Source organism: Lutra lutra, chromosome 6, assembly GCF_902655055.1.
Source record: "Lutra lutra chromosome 6, mLutLut1.2, whole genome shotgun sequence".
Classification (NCBI taxonomy): domain Eukaryota; kingdom Metazoa; phylum Chordata; class Mammalia; order Carnivora; family Mustelidae; genus Lutra; species Lutra lutra.
The window spans coordinates 13,585,701-13,607,098 of record NC_062283.1 but is presented as its reverse complement, the minus strand read 5'-3'; the positions used below and the strand labels follow the sequence as shown (position 1 = coordinate 13,607,098).

Below are 21,398 nucleotides of genomic sequence, written 5' to 3'. Positions count from 1 at the left end.
AAAAATACCAATGTATGCACGGAAGCCAAGACAACGGAAGTCAACAGAAGTTACTTGTGGGTGAATGGAAGGTGATTTCTATTTTCTTCTGCTGTGTTGTTTTGTTTTGGTCTGCGTGTGTGTGTCTCCTTTTAACAGGAGAGGCTCTCCTTGGGCTGAAATCATCTGGACAGGCGGGCCTGGTAGCCCACGCCAGCAGGCAGGGAGCCACGTACTAGGCTTGCGGAGTTCCGCGGGAAGCCTGAGGCCTCTCTGGTTACAATCGAATCTGGAGAAGAGAGTCCCGAGTTCACCTCTGGAGTCACCACCCCCACGCTGGGCGACTGGGGAAGCTGCGCCATCTCTCTGAATCTGGGGTCGTGGAAGGAGTAGACCGCCCCCTCCCCTGGGCGGGCCTCGTTCCGGCTCGCGGGGAGGGTCAGCGGGGCCCCGACACGCGCGCCCGGGCCGTTTGCAAAGCCCAAGCACGCCGCGTCACGCGCGGGTGGCGATCGCCGCGGCCCCGCAGCCACCGCAGCGGCGCGGACTCGGGGCGCGCGGGGGCGGGGCCGCGCGCGGGGGCGGCGCCAGGGCGGGGGCGCCCCGCGGGTGGCAGGCGCCAGGGAGGGCTGGCCGCCCCACGCTGCCGCCGCCCGCCGGGGATTCCCCCAGGCCGGCGCCCGGGGAAGTCCCTGTACGCGCGTATAAGACAGCGGCGCCGCGGAGCGCACCCCAGGCCGGCAGTCCCCAGCCATGTCGCGCGGCCTCCGGCTCCTGCTCCTGAGCTGCGGTAGGGCCCCAGACGCCTGTCGCGCCCCCTCCCTTCCCCTCTCGGCGACCCCCCCCCCCCCGCCCCATCCTGTCTTCTCGCTGGTTCACGCCGCTCTCTCTGTCGCTCTCGCAGTCTGCAGCCTGGCGTCCGCGACGCGGGAGGTGAAGGTGGCTTGTTCCGAGGAGGCGGACTTACCGTGCACCGTCCACACGGACCCTCAGGGCCCCTACAGAGTCTTCTGGGCCAAGGTAAGCGCGGCGATGCCCGCGGGCGAGGGCTCGGCCGACTTCGTCGGAGGCAGAGGGGGACCGCCTCCCTGGGACTGGCGACCCTGTGTGTGGCCCCCAGCAGGCCTGCCTCCAACTCCCAGGTCTTCCCGCATTCCTCCCTTAACCAGTACCCCCCGCCCTGCATCTTGGTACCAGGCGATTAGATTAGATTAGATTTTTGTTCCCCAAGCACCTAATCCTCTTCCTGCCCCTAAAGGTGGCCTGAAATGAAGGATCCAAATAAGCCCCTTGGGGAGCACGGAGACCCTCTTATTTGGATGAATTCTGGAGGCCACCTGTGGTTGTGGCCAGGAAGCCACGAAGAAGGCAGATACAGATATCAGACAGGAGGCCTGTCCCCGGATTTCTGATTTCTCATGTCTGGGGACTGTGATGCCCAGGATTTGGGGCAGGGAGGGAAGGAATAAAGGACTAAGAGATCATCCGGTGTGATTTCGGCTTGTTTCCCTGCTGAGGTCGTCTGTCAGCCATCCCCATGGTGGGTTCTCCTGGCCCCTAGCTGGTCCTGCTGCCTGGCACTCTGGCAGGCAGTCCCTAGAGGTGAGAGGCGCAGCAAGGGGGTCATCTGGGAACGGCCGGCCTCGCTGTAAGAGAAGTGAGCTGCTCTGGGGCATTTTTAAAGGACGCCTCTTCAACCGGAACATTTTCAGATTTTAAGAGCGCGGTTCTGGCAGTCTTTGACAAGCCAAGCGGTCCCTGGTCTTTTGCTCACCTGCGTACATGAGATTAGGGCCACAAGAGCACCTCTAGTTTGAGCCAAGTGCATGTGATCTCCCAGCCTTAATCAGGGGCTCTGATTGAACTGTCTGACCTTAGAGGAAATCCCTGCATCTGCTGACTTCCACAGAGCACAGGGCTTTTCTTCTGTCTTCCAAAAAAGATGCTGTAAGAATCCCCAGCTGCATCAGGCCAGTTAGCAAGGCGGCACGGGACAGCTGTGTGTGTGTGTGTGTGTGTGTGTGTGTGTGTGTGTGATCTCCTGACCAGCTGGTCAGTTTCCCCAGACGGTCCTGCGACATTGCCTTTCTGTATTCTGCACAACACCCCGTGGGTGGCCTGCTAATTGCGAAGGTGCTCAGTGAATCCAGGCTGGCTCTCCATGAGTTCTGGGCACCTGCTATGTTGCTGCTGCCTTGGAGCACCGTATCCTGTAGGAAAGTAGGTTTGTGACTATTCCCACTTCGTTTCCACTGTACTCACAGTGGGATCAGAGAACGTAGCAATTCCGAAATTGTTCTTTTAGTAAAAACAAAAGCACTTAAACAGAAATATTGTAAAAACATGATTATTTGACTCCTCCCTCTGTACCAGCCTCTGAGGTGAATCTTTACCTATGTTATCTGTTTCAGTCCTTCCAGTGGACTTAAGAGATCAGTCCTGCCCATTCTATAGATGAGGAAACTGAGTCTCAGGGCATGAAGGAATCCCTGCTCACTGTTACCCAGCTGATTAAGGGAGGAGGGTGGGATTTGAACCAAGCAGTCTGATTCCACAGCCTGACTTTTCAGAGGTGTTATCTTGATGTCTCTGTTTTCTACCTCAGTTACTTAAGGTAAAGAAAGTAAAGGTGTTCTTCATCTAGCCAGGCAGAGACTTAGTTATCTTAAAGAAGGTGGGGAGTGGGCGGGGGACGTGAAACTACCATCCCTTCCCGAGACGAATTTAAAAGAGAAAATAGTATTAATATCTCCAAGGGAGTAATTAAAAAGTACTCATGAAACAAGTAGGTGGCGTTTCAGACTGTGAAGTTCCAACAGTTGTCAAGTTAAATCTTCTTGCGCAAGGCCATTTGGAATGTTGCAGTAAACCATAGCAATTAACCTTTGGCTTCTCCTTGGATGTCAGCTGATGATGTAATTCTATAATGTACATGCTTGTTCATTGAACATAGTTCTTGCGTGATTTACCCTGAAGGTCTCTCAAACTCTGTTGAAAAAAAAAAAAAAGATGATGGTCTCTTGGCACTTTCTTTTCTTCTGTTGGTTCATGGAATAGGGTCATTGCAAAAGCATGCCATAGTTTTTTTGTTGTTGTTGTTGTTGTTTTTTTTTAAAGAGATTAACTGTGAACAGGTCATGGTGGATAGGGGAGCTTCGAGATGCCAGTAAACTATTCAGATCCCTTGAAAACGAAATGCATTGTTCCTTCAAGTGCTTTTTGACAGGTCTCAGCGTGTTCTGTAGTAGTTTTTCTTTTCCAGCCCAGTAATTATACTTTTGTGCTTATTGTGTTTATACAACAAAAGTGGGTAGAGTATTCTGGAAATCAGGTCAGTGGTGAAATACTGAAATAGTTGGTTTTACAGAAGATTGAGCATCTTGTCATTTTCCCCCACACCGCTTTCTTGCATAACGTTTCAGTGGACTTGAAGAGGTGGTTATAAGAGGAAGACTGTAAACCTGAGGACCACAGCCAGCCTCGTTCATGTCACCTTTCTCCTCATCACTAGTGTGGCTTGTCAGATCTCTCTGCACAGTTGTGGGCTATGAGCTGGACAGGGGAAGCAGAGGGTCCCTTGGAGGGGGTTGTTGTTGTTTTGTTTTGTTGTTACCATCTGCCAAATTGATTCGCGTTCTCACAGGACTTCTGCATATCACAATTATGGTTATAATGACTCACAATTTTTTAAAAAATTTTTTGGAAGATTTTATTTATTTATTTATTTGACAGAGACAGAGAGAGAGATCACAAGTAGGCAGAGCAGCAGGCGGGGGGGGGGGGAAGCTGGTTCCCCGCTGAGCAGGGAGCCCAATGCGGGGCTTGATCCCAGGACCCTGAGATCATGACCTGAGCTGAAGGCAGAGGCTTAACCCACTGAGCCACCCAGGCGCCCCATGACTCACTATTTAAAATTCTGTGTACCTGGGCGCCTGGGTGGCTCAGTGGGTTAAGCCGCTGCCTTCGGCTCAGGTCATGATCCCAGGTCCTGGGTTCGAGCCCCACATCGGGCTTTCTGCTCAGCGGGAAGCCTGCTTCCTCCTCTCTCTCTCTGCCTGCCTCTCTGCCTACTTGTGATTTCTCTCTGTCAAATAAATAAATAAAATCTTTAAAAAAAAAAATCTGTGTACCACTCAGTTCTCCCCCACCATAGGGCATCCTGCCACTATCCAATTGGCAGTGATTACTTGTCATTACCAAAGGACCCATGTAAAACACGTGTTTCTTATCTTGCCTTGTGCGGAAAGACCCAAAACAAAGGGCATCCAATTAGCGTTTGTAACATTAGGGCGAGTGGGGAAGAAACAGTGTCCATTTTATCCTCTGTTTCAAAGGCACAGTGAGAGGGGCTAGGGGAGGCTTAATTCAGACATGCACAGGGGTCCTAGGGGGAGTGAGGAGTGGGCAGAGATAGCCCAATTCCTGTTAACACAACTCTTATTCCCATGGACCAGTGTCCTTCTAACTGGGATCCATCCGTGGGTCCTCCTCTCATCCTTTCCTGCGTATACCTGTTAAGGCAGGGGGATGATTGAGAAGAAATAGAAATGTGAATTCAGGGGCACCTGGGTGGCTCAGTGGGTTAAGCTGCTGCCTTCAGCTCAGGTCATGATCTCAGGGTCCTGGGATCGAGCCCCACATTGGGCTCTCTGCTTAGCAGGGACCTGCTTTCTCTCTCTGCCTGCCTCTCTGCCTGCTTGTGATCTCTGTCTGTCAAATAAATAAATAAAATCTTAAAAAAAAAAAAGAAATGTGAATTCATATATCCAGGAGAACAGCAGCTAGACTTAAGCCTTTCAAGTTGTGAACTGACTGTGGTCAATTACAATTACGTAAGGCGACTTTGGTCCAGCATCTCTCCCATTGGCTGCGAGCCTCTTGCATCAGAGGGCACAGTGCCATCCCACGTTGGCCAGGAGTAAGCCTATCCATTAAGGAGATACTCCTGGGCTTCATGCTGAGCAAAAGTGGGGTCATAGTCTCTTTACAGAAGCTGCACTAGGTTTGGAGGGATGGGGTGTTTGAGCATGGTGATTTCACCACCAGTGATAACAAGTGGTTATTTATCAGAGAGGTGCACTGCCATCTTGTAGCGTGCTGGGAGCTCTGATAGCCTATGCTGATGCATAACGAAAGAGGATATATAGTGTCACCCTGGGAGATGACATTGCGGGGGTGAGGACAGAGACGCGTCACAAGACAAATGCCCTTTTCAGATTATTTCCAGCGGAAGGGAGAAAGGGGAAGTAAGACTGATTTCAGAGGTCAGTCTTGATTTTGTAATAGTGAGAAGATCCCCCAGCGGGGGCAGATCCTGGTCTATCTCCGGGCTTAACAGAGCTGGCGGAGAGCTGGTTAATGGCTTACATGAAGCGGCTTCGAAAGTTCAAGGATAGTCCCTACGCAGATCTTGCTTGTTCTCCATCTGTTATGAAGCTGTCTTCCGTGTATGTTGCAAATCTCCTTTTCAGTGTGGTTGTATTTTCCGTCTCGACTGCCTTGTGTGATGGCGCCCCAAAAGCAAGAAGCCCTCGAAAGCAGAATCCCTTAGCAGAGGCTGGAGTTGATGACCCGTCTGGGCAGATGTAATCTACACGGCCACAAATGCTGATGGGCCCATGAAGGAGCTAGTGTGTGCCACTTACTAGATCACTAGACTTCCTTGAGTCTTGAATTTTATCTGCTGTGAGACAGCGTGAAGAGCATGTTTTTAGGAGAGGAAGGAGACATTCTCATCTTAAACAGAGAAGCCCTGAAACACTGAAATGTGAAAATGATGCATGTGTTAGCATCAAAGGAAAGTTCTGCCATCCTCATTAGCACCTACTTGACCTGGTTGAATTGCTTTTATGGGCTTTAGCTTGGGTCAAACCATGAAGAACTGTAAAGTTGGTTTTCAGAAGTCTCTTGTATTGACATTTGCATTAGCCAATATTTCTAAAGTCCCAGCGTGTTCCAAGTCCTGGCCCTCATGCTGGCCATCTTAAAATCAACGGGGAGCTTTTGCCAGAGGATCATCTTGAACAAAGGAGTGGAAAAGGAACCCACAAGCATTTTGGGGAACCAGTGGGATGACCCATGATCTGTTAGGGAGAATTGTACAGGAGAGGGCTGGGAGATGTTACGGAGAAGGCAGGGACCAGATGGTGAGGAACCTCAGATGCCCATAATGGCTTGAACTCCTTTTGGCAGTTTTGAAAGTTTTTAAGCAAAGAGAATGACCTAATGACACATATTTGCAAAGAAGAGCATATTTCTTGTGGTGAAAGGCACACTCGGATTCATCCTGGAAGATGCTGAGTCCCAGAGGGAGACCTTGTTCTCTCCCTGCAGCAAAATCCAATCAGGTCAACTCAGCTGAGACCTCGGCACATTTCTGAGATTTGCCTTCCCTTCTTTCTTGGCCACCTGTTGTGTCCCCACGATTCTATAAATGAGTCGGCAACACAGCACGTGGCTGCCTCGGAGGGGTTCTGCAAGTCTCAGCCAGCTGCGAACAGGTCATCACTGAGATTTTGGGGACAGTGACAAATCAGAGCAAAGTTGCTCCGGTCTTACTGTAGGAGGAAGAAGGCAGCTGGGGATTAAACAAAGAAATCAAAACCTTGTTTTCCATGAGTAAAAGGGGGAACCTAGGTCATGTGAGAAACAGTATTATCTTACTTCTGTATTTGGTTATGTCACTACACAAAGAAGAGGAAGTTAGGAGAAGGTCTCAGTGATGTAAGAGAAGGTTTAGCATAGAGTAGGGTTAAAAAGAGATTCATTACCTTAAAAAGGGTTTCTTCATCTGAAATTGTTTGCATAATCTTCAGACTTGGGAACCCAAGGCTTATTTCTGTCACTTGGCGTTTTGTGGAACCCCAACCAGTCTACTGCATGTTCTTGTCCCAAATCTCTAGGAGACAAGAGATTCCAGAAGAGGGGGTAGTTCATTAGGATTATAGGTCCGGGTGGGGAAAGCCCACGGGAAAAGCAGGGTGCCAGTTGCCATAAGCAATTCATAATCAGATACTCTGGGCCAGTTCTGGAGCACAAGCATTCTGAATCAGATTAGGTCTGGAGGAGAGGCACGTATGTGAGTTCAGGGGACAAGGGACTGGTCTATAAGCTGAAGCCATGTGGAGAGACCTCCCTCCATGTCACATTAATTTATGGGGCAGTTTGAGCTGTCCTTATCGGTGAGGACCCTTTTCAGTTGCGAAGCATTGTAATCCAACCAACACTCGCTTCAAGTAAAGGGAATATATTGGTTTATATAGTTGAAATGGAAAAAAAAAAACTTTAAAACTGTAATTCACACTTGAAATTGAATCGTGTCCCACAGGAAGATTATCCCCGGTATCTGCAAATGTGACCTTATATGGAAATGGGGTCTTTGCAGAAGTCATCAGTTAAAAAGTCATCAATTTAAAGCGAGGTCATACTGAGTTAGGGTGGGTCCTAATCTAATGCCTGGTGTCCTTATAAGAAGAGAAAACAGAGCTACTGACATAGACACACAGGGAGAACACCGTATGAAGGCGGAGGCAGAGACTGGCGGGATGCGTCCGCAAGCCAAGGAATGACAAGGATGTCTGGCAAACACCAGAAGCTTCAGGAATGGGGCATGAATCAGATTTTCCCCTGGAAACTTCAGAGAGAACATGGCCCTGCCAGCCCCTCGCTTCTGGGTTTTTGGCCTCCAGAACTGCGAGAAAACACATTTATTTTTTAAAATTTTATTAAAAAAATTTAATTCCAGTATAGCTATCCCATGGTGTCCTGTTAGTTTCTCATGTACAGTATAACAATTCAACAATTCTGTACGTGACTCAGCGTTCTTCATCCCCTTCACCTAATTCGCCCATCCCCCACCCGCCTTTCCTCCGGTCACCATCAGTTTGTTCTCTAGAGTTAAGTCTGGTTTTTGTTTGTCTTTTTTTTCCCCTTTGTTCATTCATTTTGTTCCTTAAATTCCACTTCTTAGTGAAATTGTATGGTATTCGTCTTTCTCTGAGTGACTTATTTCACTGAGCATAATACCCTCTAGTTCCATCTACATTGTTGCAAATGGTAAGATCTCATTCTTTTTTTTTTTTTTTAATTTTTTTTTATTTTTTCAGCATAACAGTATTCATTATTTTTGCACCACACCCAGTGCTCCATGCAATCCGTGCCCTCTACAATACCCACCACCTGGTGCCCCCAACCTCCCACCCCCCACCCCTTCAAAATTCTCAGATCGTTTTTCAGAGTCCATAGTCTCTCATGGTTCACCTCCCCTTCCAATTTCCCTCAACTCCCTTCTCCTCTCCATCTCCCCTTGTCCTCCATGCTATTTGTTATGCTCCACAAATAAGTGAAACCATATGATAATTGACTCTCTCTGCTTGACTTAAGATCTCATTCTTTTTTATGGTTGATAATATTCCATTGTGTGTGTGTGTGTGTATGTATGTGTATATGTAACACACACACCCACCCCATAACTGCTTTATTCATTCATCCATCAGTGGACGCTGGGGCTGCCTCCGTAGTTTGGCTATTGTAAATAATGCTATAGTAAACATAGGGAGGCATACATCTCTTCAAATTAGTCTTTTCATCTTCTCTGGGTAACTACCCGGTAGTGGAATCACTGGATCATAGGGTAGCTCTATGTTTAATTTCTCGAGGCATCTCCATACTGTTTTCCACGGTGGTTGCACAAGTTTGCATTCCCACCAACTGTGCACGAGGGTGCTGAGAAAATACATTTCTGTTATTTTAAGGGGCTCAGTGTTGCACTTTGTTATGGCAGGGTCGGCAACAAATACAGCTGGATTTAGAGGTTCGTGACTATCCCCAGGGCTTGGCGTCTTTCTGTCCCTCAACTCTTCCTTTCCTCATATTGGTTTTGTCATCAGCCTCCATCCACATGGCGGGGAGACAGTGGCTGGTAACCGCAGTCTTGCGGACCCTCTCAGGATCACGTGCAAAGGAAAATATTGTGCCTCTCTTCTCATATTTCAGCATATGTCTGATTATATTTAAGTGGCTTTGATTGGGTCACATGGCCATCGGAGCCAGTCTCTCTGGTCCCAGATGTCAGGGCTGAGTTACGTGTGCCTCCTCTAGAACCAGGTGTCAAGATCTCGGGAGGCTGTGATCAGTGCTCCTAAGACTGCCCCTTCCAGGTCCCGCAGGACCCAGAAGATGCAGATGGAAGAAGGGACGCTTGGCGTGAACAAGAAAAGGGCAAATCCCAGTTTCAAAAGATTTTGCAGCATTTATTACCGTGATGCTTTTGTAAATTCAGAACGTTGTGGATATCTTGGATGCATCGTGGGTTGAAAAACAATTTCTCTTTCAAGCAGAGGTTGGGACTTCTAGAACAACTTTGCCAGGGAGGAAACAGGAAGTAATCAGCAGTAAAGAATGATGGAGCGCATGGATAGAGTGGAAAGCTATCAGGTAGAACAACTTCTACGACCAATGTTACCCATTGTAAAGCACTTTCATGTGTTTTCGCTTTGGATACTTAAAATAGCTTCCCGTAGCAAGTAAGAGAGTCACAGGTGGGGAAATGAGACTCAGAGATGAGGTGCTTTACTGAAGATGACCCAGCTCATGGACCACGAATCTGCACTCTGGGCCTTCGATTCCAAAGCCAGTGCCCTTGTAACTCCCTCATTTTCTCTAAACGTTGCCCGTTCACTTGGCAAATGCCTTTTGAATAATTCCAGTGAGCCGGGAGCTATTGAGAATGCTGAATGAAATGTGGGCTGGGAAAAGGAGAGAGAGTGGTAACACATTTAGGGCTCTCTGTGTGATGGACAGATGGCTGCAGGGCTGATGGACAGCCCTACGACACATGCCCATCATCACGGGTGTCTTCACACCGCCCTGGTGAGTTACAATGACCCCCGTGTCCCCAGAGCAGACAGGAGCTGCCGGTTCAGTTGGCCAAGAGCGGAGTGAGCTTCGGTGGGGCTGGGCTTTGCTTCCAGGTCTGTTCGACTCCAAAGCCTGTGCTCTTAATTTCGTTGTCTCTGCCATACGCATAACTCTCTTAGCAGCCATAAATTCAGCTCTGTCTGTTAGACCCAGTAAATTTCAAAGTGGAAAATCATTTTTCCAATAAAACTACACTTAGAAAAAAACGATGTTAATGCGCATACATTCTGCCCTCATTATGACATCAACCTCCGAGCAAAACTATTTTGCACATTATAAAGAGCTGTTTTTATGATGAATGAGGATTATATTGGCACTTTAATTGAGTTAGAAACCAAGGTACATGAAAGTTAGTGCATGAGAAATGCAATAAAGAAAAAGCTGTTAATGTGATTGGAATATATCAGATTACTTTCATACCACCTTTAAATACATAAAGTCCATACCTTTAAATATGTTTAATCAAATTGTTGGATTAAATATTTAAATGTATATAGAAGCACACACATTTTGCTTCTCAAAAAGCTCTCTTCCTTTTCTTTTAGTTTTCTATCACATTCTTAATAGATCTCATGTATGATAAATTTGAATTCCAAATTTGTGATCAAAATTCTCTCTTTGCAGCAGGCATGGAACTATTTGCCCTCTTATATTCAAATATGGTTATTGGATAAAATTATTTAAACTGAAAAAATAACTTTTCACAATAATAAGATTTTTGACTGAAATATCAGTTCAACTTCCAACATATTAATTCGTTATTTGATTTCTTTTATTCTAGTTTAAATTTGTCCATCATTAAAATAAACACTTAATTCACATGCCCTTAAAATTAATACTTGTATTTGTTTCCTTTAGTATTCGTCAAATTAAAGAGTTTATTTAATTTGGGCCTTGTGGTTTCCTTAAGGTAAAATCTCCATTTTAGAGAAAGAATATGTTACTTAAATTATTTAATCACACCGAGGGCCTTGAGACAAATCAAATGTTCCTTGGCTTTCTGAAAATGAATTATCTTGTATTTTACCCTTCTCTAATCCAATAAAAAATATAGAATTGTCAGCATAAGAGTTAGTGCAAGGAGCGTGGATTTTTAAAACATAATTGGGATGACTGTTTTGAGGAATTAATTTGCCCAAATCGTGTTGTGGTTTAGCACACTACAATATTAGCTTTGTAAAGTACGCATTAAATAGTCCCCATCAATTATGCTTGGCTGTGAATGAATCCGAGGGTTCCTTTTGTTATAAATTACTATTTCCTAAAATGCTTTTGCAGAGAAGCAATGAAACGCGTTTGGATTTGGAATGTTTAAAGAGCCGTTCTTTGCCAGTGGTTGATTTTGAGTCAGCTCAGATGTTTATAAGAACTCATAAAACAAAGCCAAGTTGAGGATGGCCCCTTTGCTGGTTGCTTTGTTTCCGTCTTTCTGAAATTCTTTGGTTCTTGAACGGTGCTGCTTTTGCCACAGTGGACTCACCTGATAGCTGCTTGGTCACAGAACTGAAGTTAATGATTTGAACTTTTGGATAAAAAGTCTCTTGGTATTGCTGGTACCTGCTTGCATTTTGAGCATGCGATGTGAACATAAAATCGACAGCTATTTTTGCAGCTGTAGGCAAATCCCAGAATCCCCAGATGGAGTCACGTGAGATCGGTCTTGAAATGGCATAAAGAAGGGGGACGAGGCGTTGTGTGTACCTACAGCTTGAAGCGAGAGGGAGTGTTCTGAAACATTTCCAGGTGCACAGAAGGCTCCTTTTGTTATATTGGTCATCAGGCAAAGACCGCTGCTTGTGACTTTGGCAGGAGTTCCCAAGTTCAGCCGGTTGTCTGCTCAGTTTTCTGGGTCATTCAGGAAGACCCAGGAAGAGGCCATTGGAAGATGGCCGGCCCCATGAGAGTTGAGGTATTTTGCCATGACCCCTCGGATGGCTGTGATGGGTCAGTAAATCAAAATTCTGCAGGTTGCTTTGGGGTTCTTTGTTTTGCCTTTTCCCTACTTCTTTCCTCTGTCTTTCTCATGCTCTCTCACTCGGCCTTTGTTCTGCCCTTTGAAAATAACTAGAGGCCCACTGGAGGTTTTGCCGTAGGCCCATGGAAATCTGACCATCGAATAAACGCCTTCGCTGTAGTTACTGCTGATTTTTAAAGTGAATTCTTTTCTGCAGGTAGGGGAAGGCCGCCGCCAGTCCGTTCTGGTCACTTGCACACACTCGCTCCAACGGGGTTTAGCGGCAGCAGCAGGATAATAGGGCCACCTTTCTGTACATAACCGAAGTAGTTTGGTTCTTCCCCCTCCAGAGGGCTCCGTGGTTTTGATCTTGACTTTCAGATGGTTCTTTCTGATTTGAGGGAGGGGTCACTGGATGGGACCAGAGGCTCCCCAGGAGAAAACCAGAGATAGATAATCTCAAAATGATTGTTGCGACCAAGTTTCTGTTGTTTCAGATGCAGGATTTCTAGCAAGAAATCTATCAGAAATAAATTGAGCTGATGCATTTGGAGGTTAATTCAGAAAATAAGGGTGGGGGAGACATGGAAGCAGCAGAGACGGGGCTGTGTTCCTTCCAAGTGGCGGTGTGGATGTGTGAGGGCAGCTCTCGGGACACATGGTCCCTGGAGGGTCCTGGGCACCTGCCCCTCAAAAGCCTGGTAGGAGGAAACCCCTCTGCCAGGCGCGGGGGAGGGGGCAGGCGTTGAGTACACGATGAGGCTGCAGTTTGTGGTTTAATTAGGCTTGAAAAGAGAAAAACTGGGCTCAAGTTGATGTATTCCAGAATCAGTTATGTGGCTTGAGTTCCCCTAAGTTTCCTTGGGCACCCCTTGTATTTTGCCTTATTTTTGATCATCTGAGGGCCCCAGTCTGCAGACCCCTGATGATTTAGGGAGGAATCTTTCAACACAGGAAGAACCGTCAAGAAGTGGGATTTACTTCCAGAGACTGCCTGAGCAGAGCCGTTCCTCTCAGCCTGTGAGGGGGCAGTGAGTGGAGCGGGTTTCTTGCCGGAGTGGTAAATCTGCCACCAGATGTCCCTGCAGCCCGCTCCGCAGCATGCTAACGAGCCTGCAGCCGGGCTTTCAGTCTGCCTCCCGGTGCGTCCCCTCATTTAGTGAATGCAGCAGAAGCCAGCGAGCGTGCGGGGAGTGTGTGGTGTGCGTGTAGTCTGTGTGTGTAGCTCATGTGTGCTGTATGTATGTATATTATGTGCATAGTTTGTATAGTGTGTGTATTGTGTGCGCAGTGTGTGTGGGTGTAATGTGTGTGGTGTGTGAAGTGTGTGTGTAGTGTGTGTGTTGTGTATGTGCTGTGTGTAGTATGTGTGTCATATCTGTGTGTGTATTGTGGGGCTGAATGCATGTGTGTAGTGTGTTTGCAGCATGTTTGTAGTGTAGTGTGTGGTGTGTGTATAGACTGTGTATAGTGTGTAGTATGTGATGTGTATGAGGCATGTGTGTAGTGTGTAGTATGTGTACAGCGTGTGTGTAGTGTGTGGCGTGTGTGTAGTGTGTGGCGTGTGGCGTGTGTACCACTGTGTAGTGTGTGGCGCATGTGTGGTGTGTAGTGTGTGGTGCATGTGCCCGTGTGTAGTGGGTGTGTACAGCGTGCGTGCAGGGTTGTGTGTGTGTCCTTTCCCGCACAGCCCCTGCCTCCCTGGGCGCCGCCCCGATTCCTTGGCCCCTGTGGTGCCCGCACTGGCTCCCCCACAGCCAGCGGGAGAGGAGCTGCCAGCTCCCGGCGCAGGTGACACACAGGGAAAGGCAGGTGACGCAAGGGCGGGGAACACTGCTGACCCTCAGGTCTTTCCCGGAGGTGGCTCAGGGTGCTGTCCCAGCACTGGGGCAGGGAAGGAGTGCCACCAAGGCGCAGGCTCCATGCCGGCCCGGCCGTCGGACCCAGGGCAGGGTGCCCCCCTGAGCGCGGACAACAGTGACTGGCCTTCCCGTTTGTGTCCATCAGTTTTGGAAGCTTGAAAACATTTCCGTGGGGGAGCGGCGGGCAAGCTCATCCGGGAAACGCAAACTCTCCGTGGGGGAATAGGGTGGTCGCCTAACCTTGGAAGTAAATAGAAGATGCAAAGACGCCACCAACCGGACCCCGGAGACAGTTCAGGGAGGGAGGGCCACCCCATCAGCGGGGCTGGACTCCTCGGCCTCTCTGGGCGGGGACGATGATCACGGCAGTCAGGGTCCTTCCGCGCGCCATCTGACACAGCCCGTCTGCACACGGGGTGGCGGCTGCGCCCTCGTGCCCCGCTGGAGGCTCAGCACGGTGTCCCCCGTGATGTCCCGCGGGGGCCCCGCGCACACCACGGTTGGAAGGACGCAGTGTCCATTTCTAGGAGGCCTGGCTCAGGCGCCCCCCTGCTGTCCACTGAGCCGCCCCAGCTTAGGAACATTTAGATGAAGGGCCGAGATGCTAGGAGTCATTCAGTGGGGGAGCTGGTATTGGAAGGAAACAAGAGAATGTTTCATACAGAGCCGTCCGCTCTGGGACTCAAAGTGATTCATGCGCTTCCGCGCGTCACCCTTGTCCGGTGGTCGTTCTTGTCCGCGGCACTGCTCTGTCCTTCGCGGAGGCTGGAAGCTGGGTTACACGGCTTCACGAAAGGCAGGCCTCACCTTGTCCCAGCAAAGATAGAGTCTGAAAGAATTTTCATAGATTTTTCTCCTCCTCCCCTGAAGGCCACACATGCATAATATTTTGTTTTAAAAAAACTATCTGAGGATGAATGTTATGAAAACAGGAGGCAGAACCTTGATGGTGGTGGGGGCGTGGGGCGTGTGTGCAGGCTGTGTCACGGTGTGATGAAGTGTGACTCTTTTTCGACAGCTGACGGAGGGTGGTGAGGAGAGGATGGAGGTGCTCCAGGAGGGTCTGGGGTCCCACCGGCAGAAAGAAGCCTTCTTAGAAGCCTCCGGGGAAGGGCTCTACTTGAAGATCCGGAACACTAGCCACTGCCACGCGGGGACATACAGGTGCACGGTGGAGGAGCTGGATGGGCAGAGAAATCAAAGTGGCACCGTGATCTTGAAAGTGACAGGTGAGTGACCTGCTGCCCCTGTTTCCTCCTTGCAAAACGCATGGGCACTTGCAGTAGGTCCAAAAACCTGTCCTCCCGACTGGAGTCTGACTGGGAGGTTTGGGTCGCATCCATGGCTGAAAGCTAAATTCTCCTACAAGAATGACATAACCTTCTCTGCTCCTTCCTTCCCTCCCTCCCTCCCTTCCTTCTAAAGACAGATCTACCCTAGTCGGATAGCTAGATACCAAATGTAGCCAAACCATGAATCTGGGTGTTGTGTATCCCTACGAGAGCCCTTTGAAGCAAATCGGAAGTATCCAAGACTAATTTTTGGAGGATGGAAAACCCGTGAAGTCCTGAACGCATCAGGCGGCTATGTTCCGCCTTTCGGGCCTTTCTAACCTGGACTAAGGGGGCTGCGTCTTGTTGCCACCTTTTTACCATGAGAACAGCATTTCCCTCCCCTTTACCGTGATGCTTTGCCCCACACCTCACCTAGGGCTGAAGAAAAAGGACACGTGAGCAAATACCGTCCCAGGGACAGAGCACACATTTTTGCTCTATGCGGTAATACCAAGACTGGAGCTCCAGTACGAGGATTGTCTCTTTGGATTTTTTTCCCATACTTTTTCTTTATGGAGCTTAAAATATGCTTCACATCTGACTTGTGCCCAGCGCTTATTAGGGGTGGAGGCTTGAAATGAGAAAAATGCTGTTGTCAAAGAGTTTCCTGATCTTTGCACCAGAATAACTTTTCCCTTTTATTAGGAATGTGAAAGGAATCTGACTCAAGAGGATATTCCTTTTTTCACAAGACCAGGATGCCGTGTAGGGCTCAGTGTTTGGATTTGGTTCACTGTCTCTCTCTCTCTCTCTCTCTCTCTCTCTCTCACACACACACACACTCTCTCTCTCTTTCTCCTTATGCCCTTCTCAGTCTCGAGCCCCTTATGCTGCTCTGTTGACCTTCGTGCGCCTGCTACCTCTAACACGACCCACTCTGTGCTGGTCTCTGCGGTGGCCATCACACAGTGGGCTGTGCGTGAATATTCACGGTCACACGAGTGCCCGAGGGAGAGCAGAGAGAGGAGGCATGTCGTGTGGTGCGCGGAGCCCAGAGAAACAGGAGAACAGCTGCTTTCCTCTCCTCTCCCAACGGCTGCGTTGCCTGCAACTTAGCTGGAGTGTCCCTTGGATCTGGTTCCGTTAGGAGCAGGGCTGCTCGTTAGTGTGTGACCTTGGGCCAAACGCAGTCCTCTCATCCCTGAAACGGGGGCCCTCGCCTCTCCAACATGCGCTTATGGTGATGGATGAAGGCAATATTGTACTCAAATGTTTTGTGCCTGAGTGCCAGATAAAGGTTAGGCACCATTAAGACGATGGCTCTCTACCTTTCTTTTCTTTAGTCCCAGACCCTGGCGAGATCCCACCTCTATTGCCACTTGTGAGATGTTGAATCCAGCCTTAGGGGTTGCCAGCAAACCCTGGCCCTGGGGGAGGACCTCCCCAATCATCTGCACTCCACCTGCCCCTGCCTGGGCCTTCCAGCAGATTCAGCACACATCGGCTGTCACGTCTCAGCAAGGAGAGGTTGTCCCGTCCATGTCTCCTCCTGGGCAGAAGGTCTGGCTGTTCCTGCCGACCCCTTGGCGTCCCCAAGTGCTGCAGCCACAGCCTTTGGCAGCCCTCGGCAGCCCTCGGGGGAGCCCCTTGGCTCACCTTGGCTGCTGGCCTCGGCTGAGGAGTCTCATGATTCTACAGAAACGTGTGACTTTGTCACCACCAGCCGGGCAGCTCGTCTGCCTTCTTCCTTCATCCCCCGGTCCTCCCAACGGCAGAACACCTAGCATTCCCCACAGCACCGAAGAAGCTAGACAGATCACACACAGCTCCACAAATGGTGCGGCATCTGGTGCGAAGACATCAGAGAAGCCAGGAGAGGCCCGGCCTCTGTAATGGAGGCAGATGGGCAACGGGGCCAGTCTGGCCCGGACTCCCGGCCCTGCCACCCGCCTTACTCCCTCAGCTTCTCTGAAGCCCGACCCTTCCATCTGTAAGATAGAGATGCTCCCACCTGCCTCCAAAGCTTGAGTGAGATCTGTAGGCCAGGCCCGTTGCACTCGGCCAGGCACAGGTGCGAGTGAGCGCCAGCCGCCACGGTCACTGCTGTCACCGCTGTCGCTCGCACTCTTCTTCCCGATGGCGCAGGCGTGAGGTTAGGAGTGGGAGACAAGTAGGACTCGCAGAAAGCCAGTGCGAAGCATTCTCAGCTTTTCATCGTGGTCAGAAAGTCCTGTTCAATGGCCTCACATTTCACTCACGTTTTGTTTAAGGGTGCCCTAAGGAACGCAAAGAGGACACTTTTCAGAAATACCGAGCTGAGATTGCGCTGCTGTTGGCGCTGGCCGTCTTCTACTTAACACTCATTATTTTCACTTGTGTAAGTATCTTTTTAAAAACTCCGATGATGATGGAAAGACAGGCCGGGCCACCAATCCGAATATATTCTGTAGACTGTGGATCACTTAATGGTGGCGAGAGATGTTCTCTGAACCCTGCACCTGCCAAGGCGCCCGCACTGTGAGGTCACTGTGGGAAGCGCCAGGCTTGTTTTCAATCTGCTTGCCCTGCGCAGAGCACCAGGAGGAGAAAACAAAGCAAGGCATGCGAGGCTGGTTTGAGAAGGTCCGGGTGGGAACAGTGGTGGACAGTGCAGCAGCAGCCTTCCACCATCCCGGGGCAAAGCACCACTCTTGCCATAGGTTAGTGATCCTGGGTAGTCAACGGTGGTAGACTAGTTTCCTTCTCCTGACCTTGAACTGCTTCTTCTGAGCGGGTTCTCTTCTCTTATATTTTCAGACCTTCTACCCACTCTTTGAGAATTAACCCTGAGAACCCAGGGCAGTGGGGCATACAGGGAGTGTCCTGGTGTGAAAGATGGCTGGCCAGGGCTTAAGTGTCCTTGACATGCCCTTGAGCCGTTGGTAGCAGGCTCTCCACCTTCAAGACCCTGACCCTCTTTCCACATGGCTGTGCACCTGGATTGACCAGAGTTGTAGGGGAGCAAGGCCAGCTCTGGGCCGGGCCCACTAGGAAGCACTCTGTCCCATAGGTCACAATAGCATCAGGAAGGACTGGCTACTTGGGGACCAGGACAGAGCTCACCCAAGAGCTATCCCAGGGCCAGTTCTTGTCACTCACTGGCCCCCTCCATTCACTTCCTTGCCTCTCTGGCCATAAACTCATCTCTTGGGTGCTATTTTGGGACATCAGCCAATCCAGTAAGCACCTACTGTATACAGGCATTAAGCTAGGCACTGATAGGGGACATAAACAGGTTATAGGACATAGCTCTTGCTCTCAAGGAGCTTATGATTTGATTGTTAGAGTTATTTGTGCACAAGATAGAATTACTGGAGTGCAAATTTTAAAATTGAGTGACTTTAGTTTTTTGCAGGCAAATTCCTGTCTCGGTGGGCACTGATTTTCGCTGAAGATAACTAACCATAGGGGCTGAAAATGACCTCAGTCTGTAGTCAGGGCATCTCATGACTCCAGTTTGGAGTTGCCAGTGAAACAGTAGGAGCCCACTTGTAGACTGAACGAGGCTGCCAGAGTGAGTTGGCGAGCCCGCTCTTAGGGAACGATGCATTTTCCCGATTATTCATCTCTCAACTTACCTTTTATTTTTCAGAAGTTTGCACAACAACAGAGTATTTTCCCAGATTTTTCTAAGCCTGTCATGGAACGAGCGTTTCTTCCAGTCACCTCCCCACAGAAACATTTGGAGCCAGTGACTCTTCCCAAGATGGAAACAGTATGAGCAGGATTTCTGCCCGTTGTATTTCCTAAAGTCGAAGAAGGCTCAGTGGTATGCCGGGACGTCCCACAGGACAAGAGAAGAATGAGCCCCACACCGAAGAAAGCATCCTGCCTGGGAAAGGATGTCCTTCTGAAACCCATGACAGCGGATCCCAGCCCACTTTTTTGTGAGCAGGACTTGGGAAACTATTATGTGAACACGTAGTGTGGGGCCACCTGCAGGAAGTCCCCGGTTCTGTAGCTCCACAGCTACCTTCCCTAGCATGTTCCTCAGCTATCTGGTCAACCTCTTGGAACTCTTTTCAGTCAGGTACAAGCTATGGTGGGACGCAGTTGGAAAGGGATCTTGGGAAATACGGATGCCTGGAGCCGGCCCTGTGACAGACTTTTCAGGACCACTGTCCTCTGCACATCTGGGAAACATCTCTTTGAATTTGCTGTGTTTTCTTGCACCAGCCCAGATGGTTTATATCTGGGAGAAATTGACAGGCCAAATTGTGAGACAGTGGGGAATATTTAGCAAACAATTTCCCAGTGTGAAGCCTCTGCTATTACGAAGGAGTATTGTGTGTACATAGAAATAACAAGTTGATGAACTGTTCTCAAATGGGGCCTTTTCATCTGGGAAAGACACCCATAAAAGAGCAATAAAGAAGAGTGCTATGTTTATTTTTATATCCATAGATACCCGTCAAAGAAGGATTTGTCTTTTGTTCTCCTTTTGGAATCTACAGGTATAGTTAGGTGTCAGGGCTGATGGACAAGTGACCTCAGTATGGAGAGTGAGTGAGAGGTCACAGATGTCAGAGGGCATGACCATGGGACAGCTGGATAGGTGATGACAGGCTGGAGATGCTGGCCCAGTCATGCAATCTGGCTTCTAGCCCCAGTCGTCTCACTACCTGGCTGTATGATCTTGAACAGGGTCCTCATGATTACTCCTTTCTCAGTTGTAAACCGAAAGGTTGTTGTCTGAGTTGATTGCAATAATGTATGTGAAAATGCTTTGGAAAAGCATAAAGCACTATAAAAATTTGAAGCTCCATTGGGTCATTATCCTTGTTATTACAGTGGTCTTCTGGGCATGAGAAAATAGCTTTCACTTTTCATGTTTTCCAGCATTCTGAACAAAGAAGGCCGCAAATAAGACCACAAAATAACTGTGAGTTATTTTGGGGAAGTGAGGAGGCCAGGTCAGTGACACAGCAGCCAATAGTACTTCAAGATATGGACGCCCAGAAACCCCTGGGCCATGGGGAGAAGGGAGTCCACAAAATGTTACATTGACATTTTGACAGTTGCCGCATTTCTTTTATCAAACTTGGCCCTTTCCCAGTTTGCTTTCCAAAGAGATCTTATCCCATTAGTAGCGTGTGCACAGCCCACACTGATATTAGGGGGTCAGAGGGAAGCGGAGATAATTCTGTGTTCTTGTTTCTTTGTCATACCCTTCATGTCATGAAGTGACTGCATGTGAATAGGGAGCGTTTTTCTTTTTTGGATTTCAAACTACTCCTAAAACATTGGGATCAGTGCTTGGATGTCTGTAAACTAGTTTGAGAACTAGAACTCAAGATGAAATTCTGGAGATGTAACAGTGGCTGAGCCCTGCCTCTGAGGGGGAGGGTGTTTACGGCTGGCAGACCCCTACAAAACAGCACCCACTTGTGCCCAAAGATGCCTGGAATATCCATCTTCTAGCTGCCTTGCCACCAGGATGTCTACCATCAGCTGGACCACATGCGTGACTGCTGGTGAGGGCTGGGGGCATGGAAAGAAGGAGGGTCTTGACTTCAGAAGGATGTGGACAGTCAGGGGCTCCACACCTAGGATTCCTGAGGTTTCACTCAAGATTTGCAAATAGGTCCATTACCCTCAAAATGATAAGAACAGTCTAGCATGAGTGGCTATAATAGTTGTAAAAGTATCACAGGTGAATCCTTTTTGGAAAGTGGCTCTTTATAAAGATGAATGCTCATAAAATGTCTGTAGAGGCTGTAGATTCCCTTTCAGAGGAATCAAGTCCATTCTTAAATGCTTTTCCAGAAGTGCTGGGGAGACCACTGGCCTGGTAATCACGAACTCTCTGCTCAGCCGGGTTTGAAGCCCAGCTTCAACATGTTTTACTGGTGAAACTCTGGGCCACAGACTCCCCTATCTGAGCCTCAGATCAGATCTTTAAGAATAAGAACAGTATCTGCCTGAGAAGTTTGCTGTGAGGATTAAATGAGGTAATATGTCTAAAAGCTGAGCCCAGGGTCTGGCAAATAGTCTACCTTAGAGTAATGTCAGAACAAGAAAGAACAAAAAGGCAGCTGAGAAGGTAGCAGTGAGTATGAACCTTGGACAAACAAAGTGATTTTGTACAAAGCAAGGAATTGGCTTGGGAGTCGTGTTGCTTTCAGTGGATGAATACGCAGTGAATGCTTTGTGGCCACTGGGATTATAGTTCAGGAAAGACCAGGGAGGGGGGCTGCCCTTCATTAGCTTGAACTGACTCCAGCGGAAAGCGTGATGGAGATTTGAAATCAGACTCAATGTTTGGCACCTAGTGTTGGGAATGAGAAAAGACTCTGTGTGTGTGTGTGTGTGTGTGTGTGTGTGTGTGTGTGTGTGTAAGAGAGAGCAGGGTAAGGGGAGTAGGGCAGAATT

At 48.9% G+C, this 21,398-nt stretch overlaps 1 protein-coding gene across 2 annotated transcripts; it reads left to right on the top strand.

Moving 5' to 3' along the window:
• Positions 1-590: 590 nt before the first annotated feature.
• On the top strand, positions 591-19,791 carry CD83 (CD83 molecule). 2 transcript variants are annotated; one of them, XM_047734664.1, is made up of 5 exons: positions 591-769; positions 884-999; positions 14,732-14,942; positions 17,258-17,364; positions 18,622-19,791. In XM_047734664.1, exons 1-5 carry the CDS (start codon positions 733-735, stop codon positions 18,745-18,747), a joined length of 597 nt encoding a protein of 198 aa, XP_047590620.1. In that variant the 5' UTR covers positions 591-732; the 3' UTR covers positions 18,748-19,791. The 2 variants fall into 2 exon arrangements, with proteins under 2 accessions (XP_047590620.1, XP_047590619.1); XM_047734663.1 differs by having other exon boundaries at positions 596-769; positions 18,619-19,791.
• The last annotated feature ends 1,607 nt before the right edge of the window (positions 19,792-21,398 follow it).

Excerpts from the sequence above, each read along its gene's own strand:
- CD83 (XM_047734663.1), top strand. The coding sequence starts at position 733 with ATGTCGCGCGGCCTCCGGCTCCTGCTCCTGAGCTGCG. Across the intron at positions 770-883 it reads GCTCCTGCTCCTGAGCTGCG|TCTGCAGCCTGGCGTCCGCG; the intron begins GTAGGGCCCCAG and ends TCGCTCTCGCAG. Across the intron at positions 17,365-18,618 it reads CACTCATTATTTTCACTTGT|AAGTTTGCACAACAACAGAG; the intron begins GTAAGTATCTTT and ends TTTATTTTTCAG.